This window comes from Grus americana, chromosome 15 (genome assembly GCF_028858705.1).
Source record: "Grus americana isolate bGruAme1 chromosome 15, bGruAme1.mat, whole genome shotgun sequence".
NCBI lineage: Eukaryota > Metazoa > Chordata > Aves > Gruiformes > Gruidae > Grus > Grus americana.
Window position 1 is genome coordinate 11,379,622 of NC_072866.1, and position 19,724 is coordinate 11,399,345.

At 38.6% G+C, this 19,724-nt stretch overlaps 1 protein-coding gene across 4 annotated transcripts in view; it reads left to right on the forward strand.

The window, feature by feature from the left end:
* The window catches only part of SMURF1 (SMAD specific E3 ubiquitin protein ligase 1), a 46,068-nt gene that overhangs the window by 13,163 nt on the left and 13,181 nt on the right, over positions 1–19,724 (forward strand). For 2 of the 4 annotated variants that reach the window (XM_054842607.1, XM_054842608.1), the window contains exons 2-8: positions 13,699–13,737; positions 14,410–14,518; positions 15,120–15,253; positions 15,372–15,437; positions 16,280–16,355; positions 16,705–16,958; positions 17,789–17,873. In XM_054842607.1, the coding sequence (XP_054698582.1) occupies positions 13,699–13,737; positions 14,410–14,518; positions 15,120–15,253; positions 15,372–15,437; positions 16,280–16,355; positions 16,705–16,958; positions 17,789–17,873 (763 nt within the window). The remainder of the gene's footprint in view (positions 1–13,698; positions 13,738–14,409; positions 14,519–15,119; positions 15,254–15,371; positions 15,438–16,279; positions 16,356–16,704; positions 16,959–17,788; positions 17,874–19,724) is intronic. The other 2 variants (XM_054842609.1, XM_054842610.1) reach the window with 1 other exon arrangement.

The following is a 19,724-nucleotide window of genomic DNA, read 5'->3' on the forward strand; positions in this document are numbered from 1 at the left end:
ATCCTGCTTTCAAGAAGATGGTTCCAGCTTTTCTTGAAGCTGCTCCAAAGGAAATTTCCTTCCGTAGCGGGTACGGTGACAATGAGAGAAGTCACTGCTTATGGTCCAAAGGCTTAGTGACGTCCTCTTGTTGTTGTCATGTCCTCCCATGCTTAATCTGAAAACAAATGGAAATATTTAACATAGCTAGATGGTACAAGATAAGGGTTGGAGTCACTCTGTATCCGTGATGTTAGTTCTGCTTGAGCTCACTCAACTCACAAGTTGGTTGTTAGCACAATAACATGGATAAATGTTTTATGGGCATGAAGGAAAGGGACTGTGTCGCTGCCTGTAGGCGATAGACCTCCCTCCCCACCTTCCAACTGAATCGAAGGGTATTTGCCATCGCGGATTGTTTTTTCTTGCTCAACCATAGATTGGCTCTGACAAGTCTGTTTGTTTTGTTGTTCATCCCTGGTGACTGTCAGTAGCGCTGGGCTGAATAAACAGAGACTATTGATCAAATTTGAAGTCATTAACTTGGCAGTTTAAATAGATGCTGTCCTATATAATTAGAACAAGGGAGTAACACATAGGCTGATACAGCTTTATTCTCAATAAAAGCCTTCTTTTCATGAAATCGTGTTTGGTGCTATTCAGCTCTCAGTTTTGTGCCTCCTGTAGGTCACACAAGAATTAGACATTTTGTTTAAAATACCTAAAGTGAAGAGGATGGTTTTGCTTGGGTAAGAGAGTGATGACACTGATATAACATGGATCTGCTGAACTTTGATATTAATTGGAAATCATGTTTGGAGGAAGGAGGTGCCAACATGAGGTTATTGGTTAACCACGTCCAGATAGAGCACCTTCTGTCTCCAAGCAAGCAGCATTGCTTCCAGCTCTGAAGCAGTAGTGGGTTTTGATTGTCCATCTTGCTGCTGCTCAGCTGAGAGAAACACATGCCTGTTAGATCTAGATGTTTATACTCAAACACAACAGGTGATTAATTATTTCTGAAGTGAGATGTTTCCTTTTAATGGCTACTGTCGTGCGGTGTGCCTGTCAACCTTCTAAATCATTTTAACATTTTAGCTGGAGCGTGGCCGTAAGAGACGCAGAGTATTTCGCTGTATGTGTGCCGGACTCCTTGAAGATCTGTTACAGAGGACTGGCTGTGTAGTCTGAACACACCAGCAAGGAGTAGCAATAATCTCATTAATATATGTGTAGTGTGTGCCTGCAGACAGCCCGGTGCTCCTGAGTCACACTTCTGTGAGTCCCTAGAGAGCGTGCAAATTCAGCAGTAGGATACACATGTATTGACCCACATTTCCTCGGGCAGAGCAGCAGTCACATGCATCTCATTGCTTGGAAGTCAGATGAGAACTGATGTAACTTGGTTCATCCAGCACTTGCATGACCCGAGCCAAAGTGCTTTCAGGGATTTACCACTTGTGTGACTAATACGTGATTAGGTGGATTGTCTACAAGAAGCACGTACATACACTCTCTACAAGACTTACTGTAAAACAACAGCAACAAAAAAAGTCTCATGCATCTCATTCTCTTATTGTAGTTTTTAAATAGGACTGGTTATTAAATCAGATTTATTTTTTTTCCTCTGCATAAAAGCTTTCATACTAATTCCTAGGAAAGTTTGTTACATAGGGATGTTTTTCCTGGAGCAGATGGACAAATGACCTATAGAAGAAAATGGTGATTCTGTACTGGGGTTAATAGAAAGAACCAAAGTAGGTGAATGAATGATAAAAATTTGGCTTCCAAAAGCTATTAATATCTCTGTAATTGCAGTCTTTTTTTGGAACAAGCCTCTCTTCTGTCCTGTTCTCCTTTCCCCTCTGCCACAGCTTCCTTATTCCTGCAGATACACACGTACCCCCCTCCTTCCCCATTAACTGGTGCCACCACCATCACCCCCTGCTCCCCCTGCACCCCCTGCCAGTTCAGCAGCGCTGGCGCAGGGCCCAGGCTAATAAACTGGGACGAGCTTATTGACTGGCAGGTATCCAGTGTCACTGCTCACCTTTTAGCACGGGTGCCCTTCACAAATACAGTCGTGTGTTTGGTGCTTCCTCTCTTTTTTTCATTTGTAAACAAGGAGGGTTTAAGCTGAGCTCTCTGAACAAATGAACAAAAACTGCATAAAGAAAGTGGAGAGCTGTTTGTGACATCTTGGGCAGATGTTGAAAGGGATTATAACAGGCTGAATAATCATGAAACAAACTACTGAAGATTTTAGAGTTGAAATTTTCCAGGACTTAAAAAACAATAATTTAAAACAGCTGATGTACTTTATTCAAAATCAGAAACGATGCCAAGAATTTAATTTGGGCAAACACAATTTTTCTTTCCTCTTCCTGCATTTAAACTTTGCACCTTTATTTTAGCTTTTCTGTTGGAAATTTCTAAAGTAATTTTTCCCTTCTTTGCCACATGTCGGTAAGCAGAGTTGCTGTAACAGCCTTATGGTTAGTGTTGCTGCAGAACACCGGTCTGATGGTGGTGGCTGGAAGGGCAATCCTCCTCTGTGTCAATCGAGGGGTGGCTGTGTCCGTACCAACAACCAAACTCTGCTCAGTGTGGCTGAATGGACTTAGAAAAAATATTGGATTGTGCTTGAGGTGAAGCCCTGCTTCTTTTTTGACATACGGTGTCTGTTGTGTGTGATGACTGAAACTGCTTACCTGCTTTTTAGTACTGATTTGCTACACCAAGGTATCCAGGTATTATTCTGAACAACTCTGGTGGTTTTTGTGGTAATAATTTTACTTAACTGAGTGTTTTTAAAACAAGTGCAGTCTTCCCATTTCAGTAGTCTATACTGCCTGATCTTTATTGACAGCAACTGCAACCCAGCAAAAGAATGGAGGTTAAAACTGTTCACTAAATATTGCACATACAAGAGCTGATAACAACGTAATCATCAAGAATAGAACTCAGTAGAATGTTTTAATTCCATCTAGCTTGGGCAAATCCTACGCCTTTCCCAACAAGACACTAAAAGCATTTATACCTCAGTACTAAGATCCAAGTTAGGATCAAAACTTCATTTATTATGGGCTATTAGGCTATGCTGCTACTTTCCAGCACCAACTCATTTTGATGATCCGTATGTTTGTTATCCTCAGGTTGATAATGACAGCCCGGGGAGCTATGGGAAGAAAGAAGTACTTCTGAATGAATTGCAGTTGATTCAATTTTTGGCTGTCCATTTGCTAAGTAGCCTAGAACAAAATGAACTCATTCTCTAGGTTTTTGTACACCGTTAACTCTTCACTGGATATTGACTTTCACTGCCCTGATTTATAAATCTGAGCTTGCTCTTGGTTCAGAAAATAGGACTCCATCTCATCTGTTTGTTATCATGCTTACCACAAAAGAACAACAGATTTGTGAATAAGGAAGGCAAAAGCTGTAAGAGCATGAAAAAGTTTCTTTGGCAGTGAGGCCCATGGCTTTGAAAAGCTTTGTATGACAAGACTTGAGGCTTTTTGTTTCTATCTAAACATGCCAAAAAGCAGTCAGCATACCTCAGCTAAAGTACAAGCATGGAAAACAACTAGATGCACTAGAAATTAGGGAAAGTTTGTAAGTCATTAGTTAGCCTGAGGTATGTGGTTTTAAAGCAGTGATATGGTACTGATGCCCTGCTTGAAAGAAAGAATGCTTTTCATCTACTTGCAAAAAAATTTGGGATGCTGACTGTGCCTCTTGAAAAGTCATCCAGTACTTGTTGGAATTTGTTCTGGTAGCAGTTACGGAAGTTGTTGGTAATGGTAGAAGAGATGCTTGGTAAGTGTTATTCTTTGCAATTGATTCCTAGCAACTGCTTGTTATATGATTGTCCAGTTATTAAAGAAATGTAAAATGAGTCTGAGTTTTACTAAAACAGCTTAAGCCCAGTGCGCTGTTTTTCCTGAGGTTTGTTCTTTTCTTTTTATATATCTAATGTTCTATAGGCTAAATTTCTTTTTCTGTGGAATTTCTTTATTGGAGATTCTTCACTCGAATGTTTCAAAATGAATGAAGAAATGTGGATTCTTGAATATTGTGACCATGGTGGTCATCAGTGTTTTATACATTTAATGGCAACTTCTAAAAATTACTCTGGCAAAATTTGTTGTTTCTTATTTTCAACGTTTTAAAGATTTTTTTTTCATTTCGCTGGCAGTTAATTTCAACATCAGCAGCATCCTAGGTCACCTAAGCAATTCTCTTGCAGCTTCTTGTTCTTGTTTCGCAGTGCAGCTTTAGTTTAACGCTGAGTTGAGCAGTCCAACTTTGACCAGAGCCAAACCTGTATATTTAGTTTTAAAACAGTGTTCCATGTGAATTGTTTAACTAAAACTCTTCTACTGATACATTTAAGCCCTCATGGGATGAACTAATAGTTTACATAGTTTACAACTTACACATAACTTAACGCCATTCGTTTTTTAAATAACCATGTTCTTGCTTTTAAGCAATCTACTTAGCACTTGATGAAAACCAGACATTAATTTTGTACTGTTTATTAAAATACCCCCTTTGGAAAATTTTATTCCTATAAAGTTGATTTTGTACCTTATTTAACTGAAGTAAGGTATCAAAGAAGCTAAATACTGGTTCTGACTGGAAAAACAAATATCAGTTCTTAAATTGAGATTGAGAATGTGTTAAATTGCATTTGGTTTTCTTCCTTTACAATAGTGTTTAACATTCAAATTGTTGCAATATTGACACTACCTGTATGTGAAAGGCTGTAAATACCAGTCAGTCTTTGGAGATAGAAAACATATGTTTTAGGTTTTAAACTGAAAAATATGCTTAATTTTAGCTTGGAAGTTTTAGACCTTTTACTGTTTGACAGAAATTCAGTGTTTCTATTGAAATGTTGCTTGGCTGTATCTAGTCAAACTTTGCCAGGATTTCCAATACTGAGGTTTTTGCTTTCACAGGTTTTATGTGTTTTGTAGTGGAAAGCCAGTCTTTTTTTTGTGCTTTCTGCAAAACAGGCAGATATTTTGAGGCATGATAATATGTATACGAAGAGAGCTGGAGATAATACTGAGTTAGAAAGTACAAAAGTTGTGTGTTCTGTTTCCATCATTTAAAATATGTTTTGCTCCATGGACAGGACCCCAAGGCTGGATCGGTTTTAATTGATATGATAGCTTGGGCTTTCTACTGATTCTAGGTGTATGGTAAGCATGTGTTGCTCCTGGTTTTGGTCTCTTTTTCTGTACTTTTTCCTCTTTTATAAAGCAGCAGAGAGCAGTTGTGTAGGTTTTCCTCCTGGACTTAGGAAATGAATGTCTTGTAAAAGCTCTAAGTCCATTAATTGGATGGTGTTTTGGGGTGCGGGGGGGAAAGCTGCTGTTAATACAGAAATGTACTTGTAACTTGAGTCTCACAAACTGGTTATAAAACATACAGTTGTAGTAGTGGTAAGGGTAGCCCCATAGAGAATATCTGGGAAGAAGGGGAATCTAAATTTCTGTGTTTTATGGTGAACATAATATTTATTGGAAAAGCCTTTTATGTACTGAATTAGTAAGCAAATGATCAGCTGCATGGGAGAGTCTTTATAAGATTCTTTTTGGTAATGAAAATAAGGTGTTTAATGCATTATACATTTAACTTATGAAAGTGGAGATCAGAGGCATGTTAAATTAAACACACCTAAATGAAATGCTGACTGAGCAGTAGACTGTGCTGCACAGGGGCTCTCATTCTCCGTTAGAGGAGTGTCAGCTATTTAATACGCAATTTCTGCCTAAGTAATATCTAGAGTGTTCAGGGCTTTTTTCTGTACTTGATTAGTAATTCACTGTTGTTCATCTAGCATCTTCCAGAGAAACAAATCTATACCTCTGAAGATTTGGACAGTATTTCTAGAAAGGACCTTTTGTTTCCTGGCAGTATGGGAATAGGGGAAAGTTTGATCTTGATCCCCAGCTCTGTCTGGGACCCGTTGTGAGCAATGTTGAGTATACGGTCCTGTTAGGTATTGATGCTTGTAGAGATTTGAAAAAGGTGCTTTGCAAACTCCAAGTGTTAAAAGTGCAAAATATTTTTGGCAATCTTAGTAAAATTCAGTTTGGAATCCGAGTTATGAGTGCATGTGGGTGGAGGAACATGTTTTTCATGCTTTAGGAATTTTTTTCCAGATGCTTTCTCAGTGCTTGGGTAACTATAAAAGCTAAGTATTAAGACTTCAGCATGGATTTATTTCATAGTTTTAATGTAATTTAAGAAAATTGAGCCACATAATTTTGTGGTGTGTTCTTAACTTTATTATGGTGATGATGTTGCACAGCACATGTTGGTGTCTCTTTCAAAATGTGAGCACAAGTATGTGCAAGCCATGCTGATAAGCCTATCTTGATAGACACTACTTGCTTGAAAATATGAATTATTCAATGCAAGCGTGTGTGGTTGGAGATACAAGAGATGTAAGGGAAGAAATCCAGAATTGTGTTGATCCCAGTAAATACAACTTGCACAGTAAAGTGTAGAGTAAATGTAAAATGCCGTTTTGTATTTCCAGTAGGAATTTTGTCATTGATGAAATTGTTTTGTTTAGCTGTCAGCTAAGAGAGTGTATTTGCCCTGAGAGCAGGATATTATTCTGTGTGGTTTTAACAGAAATTTTGAGTTCTTTCCAGATACTTCTTACTAGTGTGTACAGAAGCTGACACTATAGCTGAAGCCTGAGCCTATACTTTGTTTTCAGAGATTTGGGAGACCATTTGTGGACATTTTAACAGAGGAAAAACTCAACTGAAATTGGGAAATCTCTCTCTACAAAATTATTATTCTACTAGTTTGTGGTTCTGGCAGATGTGTTGGTGGGGGTAGAGGACTGAGTTTTAAAAACCATACAGTGGATATAAACGACTTTATGTTCTGTTAACATTTTCTCTGGTAAAACTGTGTAATTGATAGGGTGTTTTTTTGAGAATGGCTGTAAAATGGAGATAGTACTTCTTGAATTCCAGTTCTATAAGAAAGTGGTTGGGCTTTGAACATGTTGGGAGACAGTCTGCAAAGAAAAGGTCCGAGGATGTGAGGGAAGATGGTGCTTCAAGGGCATCTTGATGACAGAGGAGGCTTCCCCAGTTACGGTTTCGCTCTTGCCCCAGTGTCTCCAGCTGTGTTTCTTACCGCTGAGCAGTCACTGTAGGGCCAAGAAAAATGGTTAGCTGAAGGTGGTGAAGCAGCAGTTTATGAAAGGCTTTCCCTAAAAAATAAACTTAAAAAAACCCTCCACTGTAAGTACAATTTGAATGAGAAATAGGAATTTCATGTAGCTGGAATTTGCCCTGTGTACCATGGGGCAAATAAATTCCGTGGGCAGCTTCTGCTTTTGGAGCTGAGGCTGAGCTGAGGCCATGTCTGTAAGACTCAAGCAGTCAGGGATGCTTGGGTTTTATGTCTATCTAGGAAAGAGGAGGCTGTGTAGAGAGAATGAGAAGGTTCTTGGCCTGGATTAGAGGAAGGCATAGCAAAGTCATAAGAAAACTGATGTAATAGCTAGGATTTAATGAAAGATTTAATCTGGGAGGTAGCCTTTATATCAGGCATTTGTTATGAGTGAGGGGGAAGAAGAGAAAGAAAAGTTAGTATGACAGATAATTGGATATGCTTATTTCCACCTCTCTGATTTGCGTGCCTTTCTCTGGTTCTGTACATCAGCATTCATTCAGCTTCCTATTGATCTCCCTTTTTTACCCCTGCAAAATTCTTAAACTAATTCCGTAACTCTTAGTGTTTCTCCAAGTTTTACATCTCAATCAGTTCATTCTTAAACTTGCTTTACTGGTCTTGTGTTGCACGCAGTCTCAGTTAAGTGGAAATTTAATGAATCTTGTTCTTCCAATAGTCCTCTGCTGTTTGGGGTTTTTTTTAATAATTTATGTTATTGAGGGCTTAATCAGCGCTTGTTGGTGTGTATCTGTATATGAAGATTTACTGTTGGTCAGTGCCCAGGAGGATTTTTCAGTTTGAGTAATTCTTAGGAATCCTGGAGGTGAAACTCTTCTGTTTTGTCAACTTGGTATTGTTTGCATTATGAGGACTGACTCTCATTCTGCTTAGGTAGGATGGAATTTTGATTCCTGGCTAAGTAGATACTTTAACGACATGTTAATGGCCTAATAAAAATGGCTTTTTCTGGGTGTGTGGTTTTTTGAAGATCTCTTCAAAGTTGTCTAGTGTTTGCAACTGGCTACACGAAGCCAAGTTCCAACCCACGAGGAAAGCATGCCTTGAGAAGAGGCTTTGATTTTCACTGCAGCCTACACAAAAGGGCCACAAAAAGGCTTCATGTATCAAATCTAGCAACTCTTTGAGAATTGAGGTTTTCTAATGAAGCATTGCTTTAATCTCGTAGTCAAGGTCTGTTTGAGCAGGAGTTCAGGCGGACTCTTTCAATGTCAGGGCATGATGTACGTACTGGTCCTGAAGTTTGAAGGGTCTCAGGGCTTTTTTGGTTGGCTTATGTGTCAGATTGCAAATCTCATTGGCACCACGATGCTAAGATCATTAGCGAAGGCCACTCAATGTACATGTCTGTATAAAATTAGTTCTGTATGGCTAATTGGTTTATTTGGCAAATGTAACGGAAGACTTCAGTTTTGTTTATCTTTTTCTGCTAGGCACTGCAATGATTCAGATTGGGTTACTGAGAAGTTAAAGCAGTCCATGGATTTATGCATTTCAGTCTCAAGCAGATGGAAAGACAGACCAAAAGTATTCATAAAGCAAACAAAAAACGGACTAGAATAGAAACCTTGGCCTTTGTGGTAACAATTTCAACTCCAGTTTGTGAATAAAGTGGTATATTTCAGTTCACTGATGTGGCTAGCTGTAAAAAACCTGCATTTTTACACACTTGGTGCCTTTAGCCATCTTTCCTTTCCCATTAAACTCTTTCTCTTGTACCGTACCAAGCATAAATGACTGTCACCCTTAAAAAAAACAGAACACTTAAAACTTTCATGGGTTGCCTAGTAGTAGAAATAAAACCAGACATTTATCTGCAGTGAAGTCTCATTTAAAGTTATGTGCAGAGGATAGGAACAGTAAGCAGAGTCATTTGTAAAGGCAGCTCAGAAGAGGTGGCTTGTGGTATTCAGAGTATTTTCCACAAAATATGCTGAAACCATTTGGACGAGACATGATTTCATGTAACAGATTCAGCAAAGATTTTAATTGTGGGCCGTGGCACTCTTGGGCATTAGAGCAGCATGTGGTCAATAGCTGATGTTTGCTTTTTTTTCTTTTCTGAGGCTTTTACACTTAGAGTACATTATTTTTGCTGTGCAGCCTTCTGAAAACTGTTTTTCAGAATGGCAGAATTTTTGCTGTGGAAACCAGCCTGTAAGCCAGCGTGCACGGGGCGCTGTCCTGCTGTCGTACAGTAGAGCTGGAGCAATCCTTACCTCCCACACGGGTTGCCAGCTTCGCGAGTCAAAAGCTAGGCAGACTTTGAAGCATTAGCAGAGATGTTTCGACTACTTGGATGCATCAAATTTGACTTACTTTGCGGCCTTTTTTATTTTTCAACGGGTGCAGTAACTTTAGTTTCATTTTATGTCAAGATCTTTATTCCTTTCTCCACCAAAGTCTCATTGTTCTTCTTTGCTTCTTGCTTATATCTTAAACCAACCAGCCTGTGATGCTTTTAATGATTATGCTACATATCTCTATGATTAAAGATGGTCTACACAGAAGTAAATATTAAGTAAAGTCCTTTCTACGTCATCAGCCTGCTGGCCTGTGTTTATCTTCTGTCAGAAAGTAAAACGAATGTATCCTGGAATCTAGCTGCCTGTTTGTACAAGCACAAATGATTAACCCGGAATATCAAAGGGAAGGCCAAAGATGGCTGAAAGGTGTATTTGCTAGCATTGTTCAGTATGACCTCCCCTTTCCTAAGGAAGATGTGGACGTACTGCTGGCTTGTCTCGTTTTCAAAATTAACTTGAGTACTAAATTGAAGGCCATCATTAGCTCAGATCCTGTCCACGTGTAAAAGTCCTTAATTTGAGCGAGGAGGCTCTTAGCTTTAATTCACAAAGTGTGAATGAATGCCGTCCCAGGTGCAAATTTGCCTGCTGTTTTGCATTGGTTCAGGCTGGGACCTACTGAACATGTTCATCACTTACCTTTTTTTTTTTCCCCCCCTCTTTTTTTTTCCTAGATCCCAAACCACAACTACCTAGTTTTTACACCGTGCAGCTGAAAACAGTTGTAGCATCTTAGTACTGTGCCGTGGGATGGGGTATGTTATATGTGAATAAATCCGGTGTTGATGCAGAGAGACAGCAACGTGAGGACTCCCCTGCAGACTAGCAGGCATCCTTTGAGCGCCGACAATTCAGGAGGAAGAACTTGCACACAAAGGCTTTGATTTTGTACGCTGGTTCTGTTTACTCGGGGATGTTTGAAATGGTTCCTCAGCCAGGCTGTTTTTAATCTGCCTCCTTTCTGAAAATGCTAGTCTTGCTGCAGAGATAGGTGTCTCAGTGATGCAGCAGCTTTCTGATGCAATTCTTGGCTGGGTTGTTCAGACATCGGTGCCACTCTGCTTTCCTTACTACACCCGTCTGTAGTTTGCTCCTGCGGCACCTCCTGAACCACAGCAGATGATTCATTTCTGCTTTGGAAGCAGGGTGGACAACCGGGGACTGGCAGAGGAACCACTCAACTCGCTCAAGTTACATCTGCATCAAAGACATCCCCAGGGTGAATACTGACTTTGTATAAGGCTTGTCCTTTCTTCACCTCCTGCCAAATATGCTTTCACACTAGCACTTTACCCAGCTGGCTAATTTGGCCTTTGAAATTATCTCAATAATGTCAGGTACTTAAAAAAACATTCCCATCCCTTTATAAATATTATAATCTAGATGTAAAGACATTGTTTCAGTGTTGTTTGGGATGTGTTGTATTAAAAAGAATAGTTCTTTAGTGCTGTGCAGCAATCCAGAGCAGAGTATAAACAAATACTATGTCAAGCTGAAACAAGTCGGTTGACTTTGAGAAGGCAGAATGTAAATGTGCAAGAGAGAATTAGTACCTTTTGTAACACTGCAACAAATGCAGTGAGATTGCTCCTGCTGACAAGCCCTAAACCTTTCTTGTTTAAAAGACAGAAAAATGAAAAGAAAAAGCTCTTTGGAAAGATGGAAAGTAGGCAAAGATGGGTTTTGTGCAAAGCTTGTGCGAAGTGCTTCTCAGGTGCCAGGTTTGTGTGTAAGTATCCATCCCATTCTCCTATGCCATCTCTGATGCAGGGGTAAAATTAGTAACTTTTTAAGCCTTTATAGCTAAGTATACACAAGTTCACATGCTTTGGGCTTGAAGTAGCAGCAGTCAGATCCTGCTAGCAATCTTGCTGAAGTCCTGTTGAAGGCAAAGTATTTAAGAAGAAAATCTGGCATATACACAGCTTTGCAGAGCAGGGAACGGCTGTCTGCTCCACCGCTGGCACAGTTTCATGTCCAAGTCTCCCATTGCTGACCTTTGTCACCTGTTTCTTTACTGGAATTTAAAAATCTATGGCTTGTAAGTGATAGAGCACTTGAAAATATTTTTTGCTCTAGTGGGTTTAATATGCAAATAGTGGAATAGAGCCAATGGTCCATCTCAGGCAGCCTGATTCTAGAGATTGCTCCATAAAGGTTTATTTTGGCTATTAGCTGTTGTGCCAATATTTTTCTTAGAAGAAAGAGTAATGACTTTTGCAACCTAAAATTGAGGGTTTCACAGGCTGCACCTGGAAAATTGGCAGCCATGCTCCTCTACTGTAGACTGACAGCCCATGGCAGAGAGAAAAGAGTTAAATGAAAAAATATAATTTTCCAATAACAGCTTTAGAAACTTACACTGCTAGTTAGCTCTAGAAAGCACACCAGAAATACAGAATAACAGTAATAATTATACAGTCAGACTACATGCAGATAGTTGCAGATGGCATACTTTTCCAGCTCAGTAATGTATTCTTAAAGTTGGGCATGGGGAAGTAAAATGAATTTTTTTTTTTTTTTTTTAAAAAGCTCCACCACTCACAAGAACTTTAAAATTCCTTTTGGCTAGTACTAGAACATACAAGTTCTAATTTTACCTGTATTTATTCCCTGTTTTTCCTCTGAAGAACTCGCAACAGGAAGAGGAAATTAAAGGTTGCTCTGTCATGTTTCCATAGAACAGCGGATGGTGATTCTGTAATCCTGTTTTGTTTCATATTGAATTGCCATAGCCCTGCAGACTTCTCTTTTTTTGGTCAGTTGTTAAAAAAAAAAAAAAAAAAACCACCACAAAAAAAAAACCAAGAGAAGCTTTCTCTGAATATGCAGTTTGCCAGTGTAAGAAATAAGTAATTTTTAATCCATTCTAAAAATAGTTTCCTGGTGCGGCTGCTTTAATTATTACTAAGACGGACGTTTTGTATATTTTTTTCCACAAACATCTGGGTTAAATAGTGGACTACTTAGGTCTGTGTGCTTGACATGTGAGGTGAGGCAGTTTTTATTCTGCTAGCTGTGGTTGGTGAGGAACATTGCTCTGGAGTTCTAGTAGAAATATAAAATGAAAAAATAAATATACCTTTACATATTTTTGCTACCATGTCTTCACTTTCCCCAATTCAGAGTTAAGGTGTGTAAATGCCCCAAACTGACTAAGTCAGGAGCAAGGTGAGATAGAGATGGAAGGGGTCTGTACCAGGGGAAATAGCCATTTGAGTATTTTCTGAGCATTTATTCTCATGCTGAAAGATCCAAACTGAGTGGGGAAAGAGGCTACCTCAAAAATTGTTAGGTCGTTTATAGTTATCTTCCTCTCTTGGATCCTAGTTTTAGATAAGTTAGAGCTCTAATATTTTCATCTTTGGCTCTGTAGTTATTTTTCTTGGCCTGTTGTAAGAGTTTAATGGATACTGAACAACTTGGATTGCTGAGATTGTACTGAGCAGTCCTTATTGAAAAGCAAAATTAGGTTTGTAGCTGGCAATAGACTTAGTAGAAATGGAGATTGATGTGAGTTTCCTGATCTAATTTTTGCTTAAACTACTGTGCTATTTAGTAGAATTGGAGAGAGGGAAATGATGTCTCATTTGTGGCCCTTTCAAAGGAAAATATATCGATGCCATTATTTTTCCACTATATATTTTCTGCTGAGTGAGGTCCTGTCATACTTACCACAAAACCTTTTTGTATTTGCAAACTGCTTATGCTGTTATAGCATACCTCCCGTGTTTTGTTTTATGATGTATCACCTTTTGTGTGCAAAGAGCAGTAGTTTGCAGTGTATTTTATGGGACTCAGCATAGAGGTCTCCTCCAGGAGTCCCAGAACCATTCTTGGTTCAGAAATTGTTTAGTCTCTGTTCTAAAATGGGTGGGTTTTGAAACAACAAAATTCTGGTTTAGCATTTATGTGTAAGCATAGAAAATTAAGAGGTTTTAACACAAAGGGACGTTCATTAAATCTTCTGTAACAATAGAACAAAAGCAAAGGATTTTTTTTTCCTTTAAATACATATTCCGATCACAGATAAAGAAAATAATGCTCACATTTAATATTTGGGTGGTTTTTTATGAGTTACAATCAGGTAGTATTGTAGCTGGTATGATTGCCGGAAAGCTTGCTTTTTTTTTTTTTTAAATGGTTTTAAGATTTCTTTATCTAATATTTTGTTTTGCAGTATTATGTGCCAAGAATCTTGCAAAGAAAGATTTCTTCAGTAAGTATGCCCTAATTGTATAACTTTTTGCTCTTGATTAATCAGATTTATGTGTAGATTGTCCATTACTGTCATGGCTCATCTATGTATGTAATTTGTTCTGTGGTTCCATTCTTGTAGTAACATTGCATTACTACATGAATACACGTTACCATGAATTGTATTTAGACAGTGCAGACTTCTAGGCTTGGAAAGACTGAGGGCTCACATATTCTAGTTTAAAGTCTGGCTGTTGAAACCACAAGCAGGTTGTTGTTTACAGTTCTGGGGGGGGTGTACCAGGAGTGTCCATCTCAGCCGGCTGTTTGTAAATCATGCTAGGGGTGTGAGTAAAGTATCCCGGTGCTGCAGGCTCAATATTATGTTAAGGACTCAATAAAAATGCCCACCCATCAGTACGCATGGGTCACTTAAGCACTGTTAAATAAAGCATGTTTAACATTGTGTTTTCTAAAAACTGTCACAATTTATGGCAGATGTCAATCTGTATGACAAAAGTATGTTATCCAATTAGGAATTCAATTGTCTATTTAGGATTTACTTAAATAGTTTTAGGATAATGGCAACTTTCCTTTCTTGAGGGGGGAACAAGCAGGAATTCATGATAGCTTTATCTTGGAAGAAAACAAACCAAAAAATATTATGTTTAATAGCACCTTTTCCCTTCCACAGGACTTCCTGACCCATTTGCAAAAATAGTTGTTGATGGGTCAGGTCAGTGCCATTCAACTGACACTGTGAAGAACACATTGGACCCCAAATGGAACCAGCATTATGATCTGTGAGTTGTTCATAAAGTCATAAGTAAAAAATGTTCCAGGGATTTATCTAGTAAACACAACGCAAGGGTTGGCACTGCAGCTTCATTTTGTGTTAGCAAGAAGAGTCACGTTTGGTGAGGAGGACTGATTTTCTGCAACAAGAAATTAACCTTTAATAAAGGAGTGGTACTTTGCTTTTAGGTGTTTGGATTTGGAAATATTTGTCAGGTACGCAGCACAACTGCTTAGAGTAAGCTCTACTGGAGCAGTGCAGTCCAGCTTTTACAAAAGATTGTCTTCATTGTAGTGATTTATTTTCTTCAAATTATTGCAAACATAAATTTTAAAGTTTTGTACATTAATCAGCTTGTTGCATAGCTTTTAATGAAGCTGTCTGTAGTTAAATTCATGCTGCAGCAATATCAATTTAACATGCTGTGTGAAATCATAGTGCAGTAATTCATTAATAACACCATTTAGGCTTAAGCACGTCTGTATTTATAATAAAGCAGCATGACCAATGTACTAAAATGTCTCAGAATTTGTAACAAAACGTAAATTCTGTGGAGCAAGAAGAGGTTATTTTTTCTAAAATGACTCTTCTAATATGTATTTTTCTAGATATGTTGGGAAGACAGATTCCATAACCATCAGTGTATGGAACCATAAAAAAATCCACAAGAAACAGGGAGCTGGCTTCCTGGGGTGTGTCCGACTCCTCTCCAATGCCATCAGCAGGCTAAAAGATACTGGATGTAAGAGCAGTTCCTACCTGGCACAATCAAGAACCTTTGGTGCCTTGTATCTGAGTAGTGAATAGTATTCCCACACCTGCCCCAGTGTTTTGTTGATCTTTCCAATTCTCATTTGCAGACCAGCGTTTGGATCTATGCAAACTAAATCCCACAGATACCGATGCTGTACGAGGCCAAATAGTGGGTAAGAATACTCTCAGCTAAACTTTCATCTTCTTGGGTAAATATACTCTATGGACAAATGTTGTATTAAAAAGGAAGCCTGTAGTCATCATTGCTTCTGTGCCTTTCTGTGTTGTTTCTTCTGACTTTAATGGGATTAAATTACATAACCTGAAAATTTTCATTGTACTCCTACGTCGGAGTTTGTTTTCTCTCAGTTGATAATGGGAAACAATATTAAAAGGAGGGAATGCATCTGGCAAGGATTCTAATGCAGCTCTGGAAGGGTAAATGTTACTGTGAAACTGATTGCATTTGGACCAAGGTGACAGGCAGAGAGACTCTTATGTGGAGAGTTCAATGAAATTTTGCAAATTGCTGTTTTAATGCCTTTGACTCATGTAACCCATTTCCACATTTCAACAAGGCAGTGCTAGCTTTACGGCTAATTTACCCCATCTTACCACGTTTTGTTGCCCCCCACCCAACCCAAGCTTTTATCTTTTTATAACTTTGGCAAACCCCAAATTATCACCGCAATGATGACATCTAGTGGTGAGTCATTTCTTTCTGGATCCTCCTGAAACACAAATGTAGAACCTGACCATGTTTGATATTTACAGAAACAGACTCAGCTTAAGTTTTGAAGGAATGATGCCTCTCATTTCTCTTCTCTCTTTTTAAAAAATTGGTAATGCTTTAGGGTTATAGAAAGAGTTTTGCTAAGTGGTGTGCTCTTGTGTGTAGGATATAGCTTTCCTTAATATTTTACCCTGTATAAATGTGGGTTGTTTGGCTTTATGTTGGTTTTAAGTAAACAGTTGTTCTTTTATTATTAACTTGTGTTTGTTTTTTTTATTTCAGTCAGTTTACAGACACGGGACAGAATAGGCACAGGAGGTTCTGTAGTAGACTGTAGAGGGCTTTTGGAGAATGAAGGGTAAGTATGCTTTTCTTTACACTTAATTAGAAAAGTGGTTTATGTGTGCAAAGAATGTAATTAACGCTAGAAATATTTAATATCAGTGTGACTAATATATTGTCTGGGAGTATGTATCAGGTAGTAAGGTTATAGCTGGATACTTACTTGAAGAAAATACGATAAACTGGGTAGGACTTGATATTTTTTGTTACCAGTGCTTCTGACACCTCCATGAGAAATTTGGGGTATAAAAACATTAAGAAAGTGGCATATCTTGGATTAAAAGTTGCAGTACTTGAAGTAATGGAGAAAGAGAGAGAAACAGTTATTTCTGCATTCACTTCTCTTGTGATGGAAACTCTTGAAGTTTCCCCATTTTCAGAACGGTTTATGAAGATTCCGGACCGGGAAGGCCACTGAGCTGTTTCATGGAAGAACCAGCACCGTATACAGACACTACGGGGGCTGCTGGTGGAGGCAACTGTCGCTTCGTGGAGTCCCCCAGTCAAGATCAGAGGCTTCAGGCACAGCGACTTCGGACTCCTGAAGTCAGAGGTCATGTACAGACACCTCAGAACAGACCGCATGGTCACCAGTCACCTGACCTACCAGAAGGCTACGGTAAGAGTTTTCCAGAACTATGAAATTTAAGGGGTTGTATCTTGTTTTGTTTTTTTTTTTTTCAAAAGACTTCAGAGAAAAATTCTCCCACTTTAATATATAGATGTGGTTTGCCTGTTAGAACATGCAGCATCCACGTGCATCTAATGGTCTGCATTTTGGAAAAGGAACTAAGCAGTGCAGATGGGAGCTTGAGATTGGCTAATTAGCAGTTGGCTACGCCAGGATACACTGAGGGGTTGATGGTAAATTAAACATGAGGTTGTGGTATGATGCTGTTACAGAAAATTCACTGCTAATCTTGGCTGTGTATCTAGGGAGAACGAATGTAAAGAGCTCTTTAAACTGGAGCAGTAATGCTATTTTTTCCTTCCCCCTTGGCATGTTGTGTAGGTTTGAGCCCACATTTGAGAAAAGATCAGGAAAATATGAAAGCAACAAAGAAGCCAGTAGTACAGAAGATTAGGGAGGATAAGATTAAGGAGAATTTAAATCTTGGAAAAGAGCACACCAAATCTAGGAGTAAAGAAATCCAGTTTGGGGGTTTGGGTTGTCTCAAAATCTAAAAATAAAAATGCAAACTAAAACATACTGATGCATGGATTTGTGAGTTTTGAAAAGAACACTGAAATGTGTAGTCAAGTAAATTTGTGAAGACAGTGTTTAAGGACAAAACAGTCCATGCTGCAAGAGACCAGGTGGGGTGGCTGAAGAACTTTCTCCTAGCTCAGATAGAAGGATAATATGCTAATGGCTTTGAACAAACTGTTTATTCTGATTTTTTTTTTCCAGATTTGTAATAACAAATAATCTTTCTTCCCTTTTCACAGAACAAAGAACAACGGTACAGGGACAGGTTTATTTTTTGCACACACAGACTGGAGTTAGCACATGGCATGACCCTAGGATACCAAGGTATGTATAGTTACAAAGTCAGGTTTTTTTGTGTGTGTGTATCTGTATGGCTGTAAGCTGAATCTTTAAGAGCAAAAATCTCTTTTTGAAAGAAAGAATTACCTACTTGTGAATAATGTAAAACAAATGGGAAAAAAATATGTAGTCTTTCAAGAACTCCCATTTGACAAATTCTTCCTAAAATGTCAATGTGACTTTATTTTTTGGTGAAGCTACTGATTTCTGAATCTTACCTAATTTTTTTTTTTTTTTTTTTTTTTTTACAAAAACAGTTTGGACTGCAAATTGAAGAAAAAAGTTACTATTTTCTTAAAGACATTGTTCCTTGAGTATTGAACTTGTGGCTTTTGCTCGAATAGTGCTCACTTATGTATAACTGAAGCAGAGATTACTTGTCATCTTTAAACTTGAAGTGGTGTTGGGGTTTTTTATGTTTTAGACCCATGATTTGCAGCTAGAAAAATCTGAATCCTCCACATGATTAATTTAGTAAAGCCTCTTTAAACCTTAACCTGCACTTAATCCAGGTCTTTGTGACTGTGGCTACGGTCTGGCGCTCTTCCTTGAGGAGCTCTGAATCTGGGCTGTTTCGCTGGACCACCTGCACACCAGATTGAAGAGTGAAACATGACGTTCGTAACTCTTCAGCTGCTGTGCTGGCTGGATAATACATGAATGGGATACAGGATATTAGAAAAAATGATATAAAGTAGTGTAGGCAAAAGTGCTGATAAAACCACAGTATATGGAAGGATATGAAAAATAGAGTTGAGAGAGAGGGAGAAAATATCTGATGTTAGATTAGCTGGTATCATTGGGAGAAGAAATGACAGTGCTCATTTGTTCATGTCACTCGTGTCAAGCTTGTGTGCCCAAAGCCTTGTCTCTTCTTCAAGCGATGCTGGTTGGCCTGATGAAAGGTAGTGCTGCTTCTCTCAACAAATCTTAGAGCCAGATTTTCAGGACCAGCAGTCTAAGTGGACACAACATGTCCGTGAGTCACAGGTCACTCTTACTCTAGTTAAAAGTGTCTTTCTTACTACCAAGGTGCAGTGCAAAAACCTAACCTTGGCATTTAGCACAGACGTAGGTTAAAACTTGATGTAATCAGATCTCTAAAGTACTTTCAGATGCACAGCTGATTGAAACAAATGGTTACAACCATAATCTTCTTTAAGGAGCCTAACAAAGGCTTGTCTGTCTCCCTGTGTACTCCTTGCTGGCTTACACTCACTAATGAAGCCTTTGGTGTATGAAGCATTTCTACCTTTTCTAAAGCCTCTCGGTTTACTCATTTATATCAATGTTGCACGGTTAGATTTAGGTAAGGAAATATATAGAGTGGTGCCTTCGACCCTGGATAATAGATGAATCCATGCCAGTTCTCTAGAGAATACTTCATTTAACAACAGCTTTTCTGTCTAAAAATAATCTTCAGGTTTCCATCCTTCCTTTTCTTGCCACTCAGTGTCTTCCTCTATTAGGTGGCTGGGGCCTTAAGTGTTTTCAATTTTCTAGGTGTAAATACATCCTATATATTGAATTCAAACACTGCCTGAAAGTGAGTGACTACCTCTAGCAGCACTTAGAATGATATCTAAAATTGATCCAGGATGAAACGGGTGAATGTGTTGGTAAGGCCTTGCTCTCGATGATTTAGAAATCAAATAGTTAAGATTCTAACCTTGTCCAATTAAAGAGGTGATTTTTTTTTTTTTTTTTAGGTAATTTTAGTATTTGGCTGCCTTAGCCTCTTAACTTATTGGGTCTTTGGAGATAGTAGTTAGTGCAGAAGCCTTTGCTTAATTGTTTTGTTTTCTGCACATGGATCCCATTAGTGTTAATGGGAAA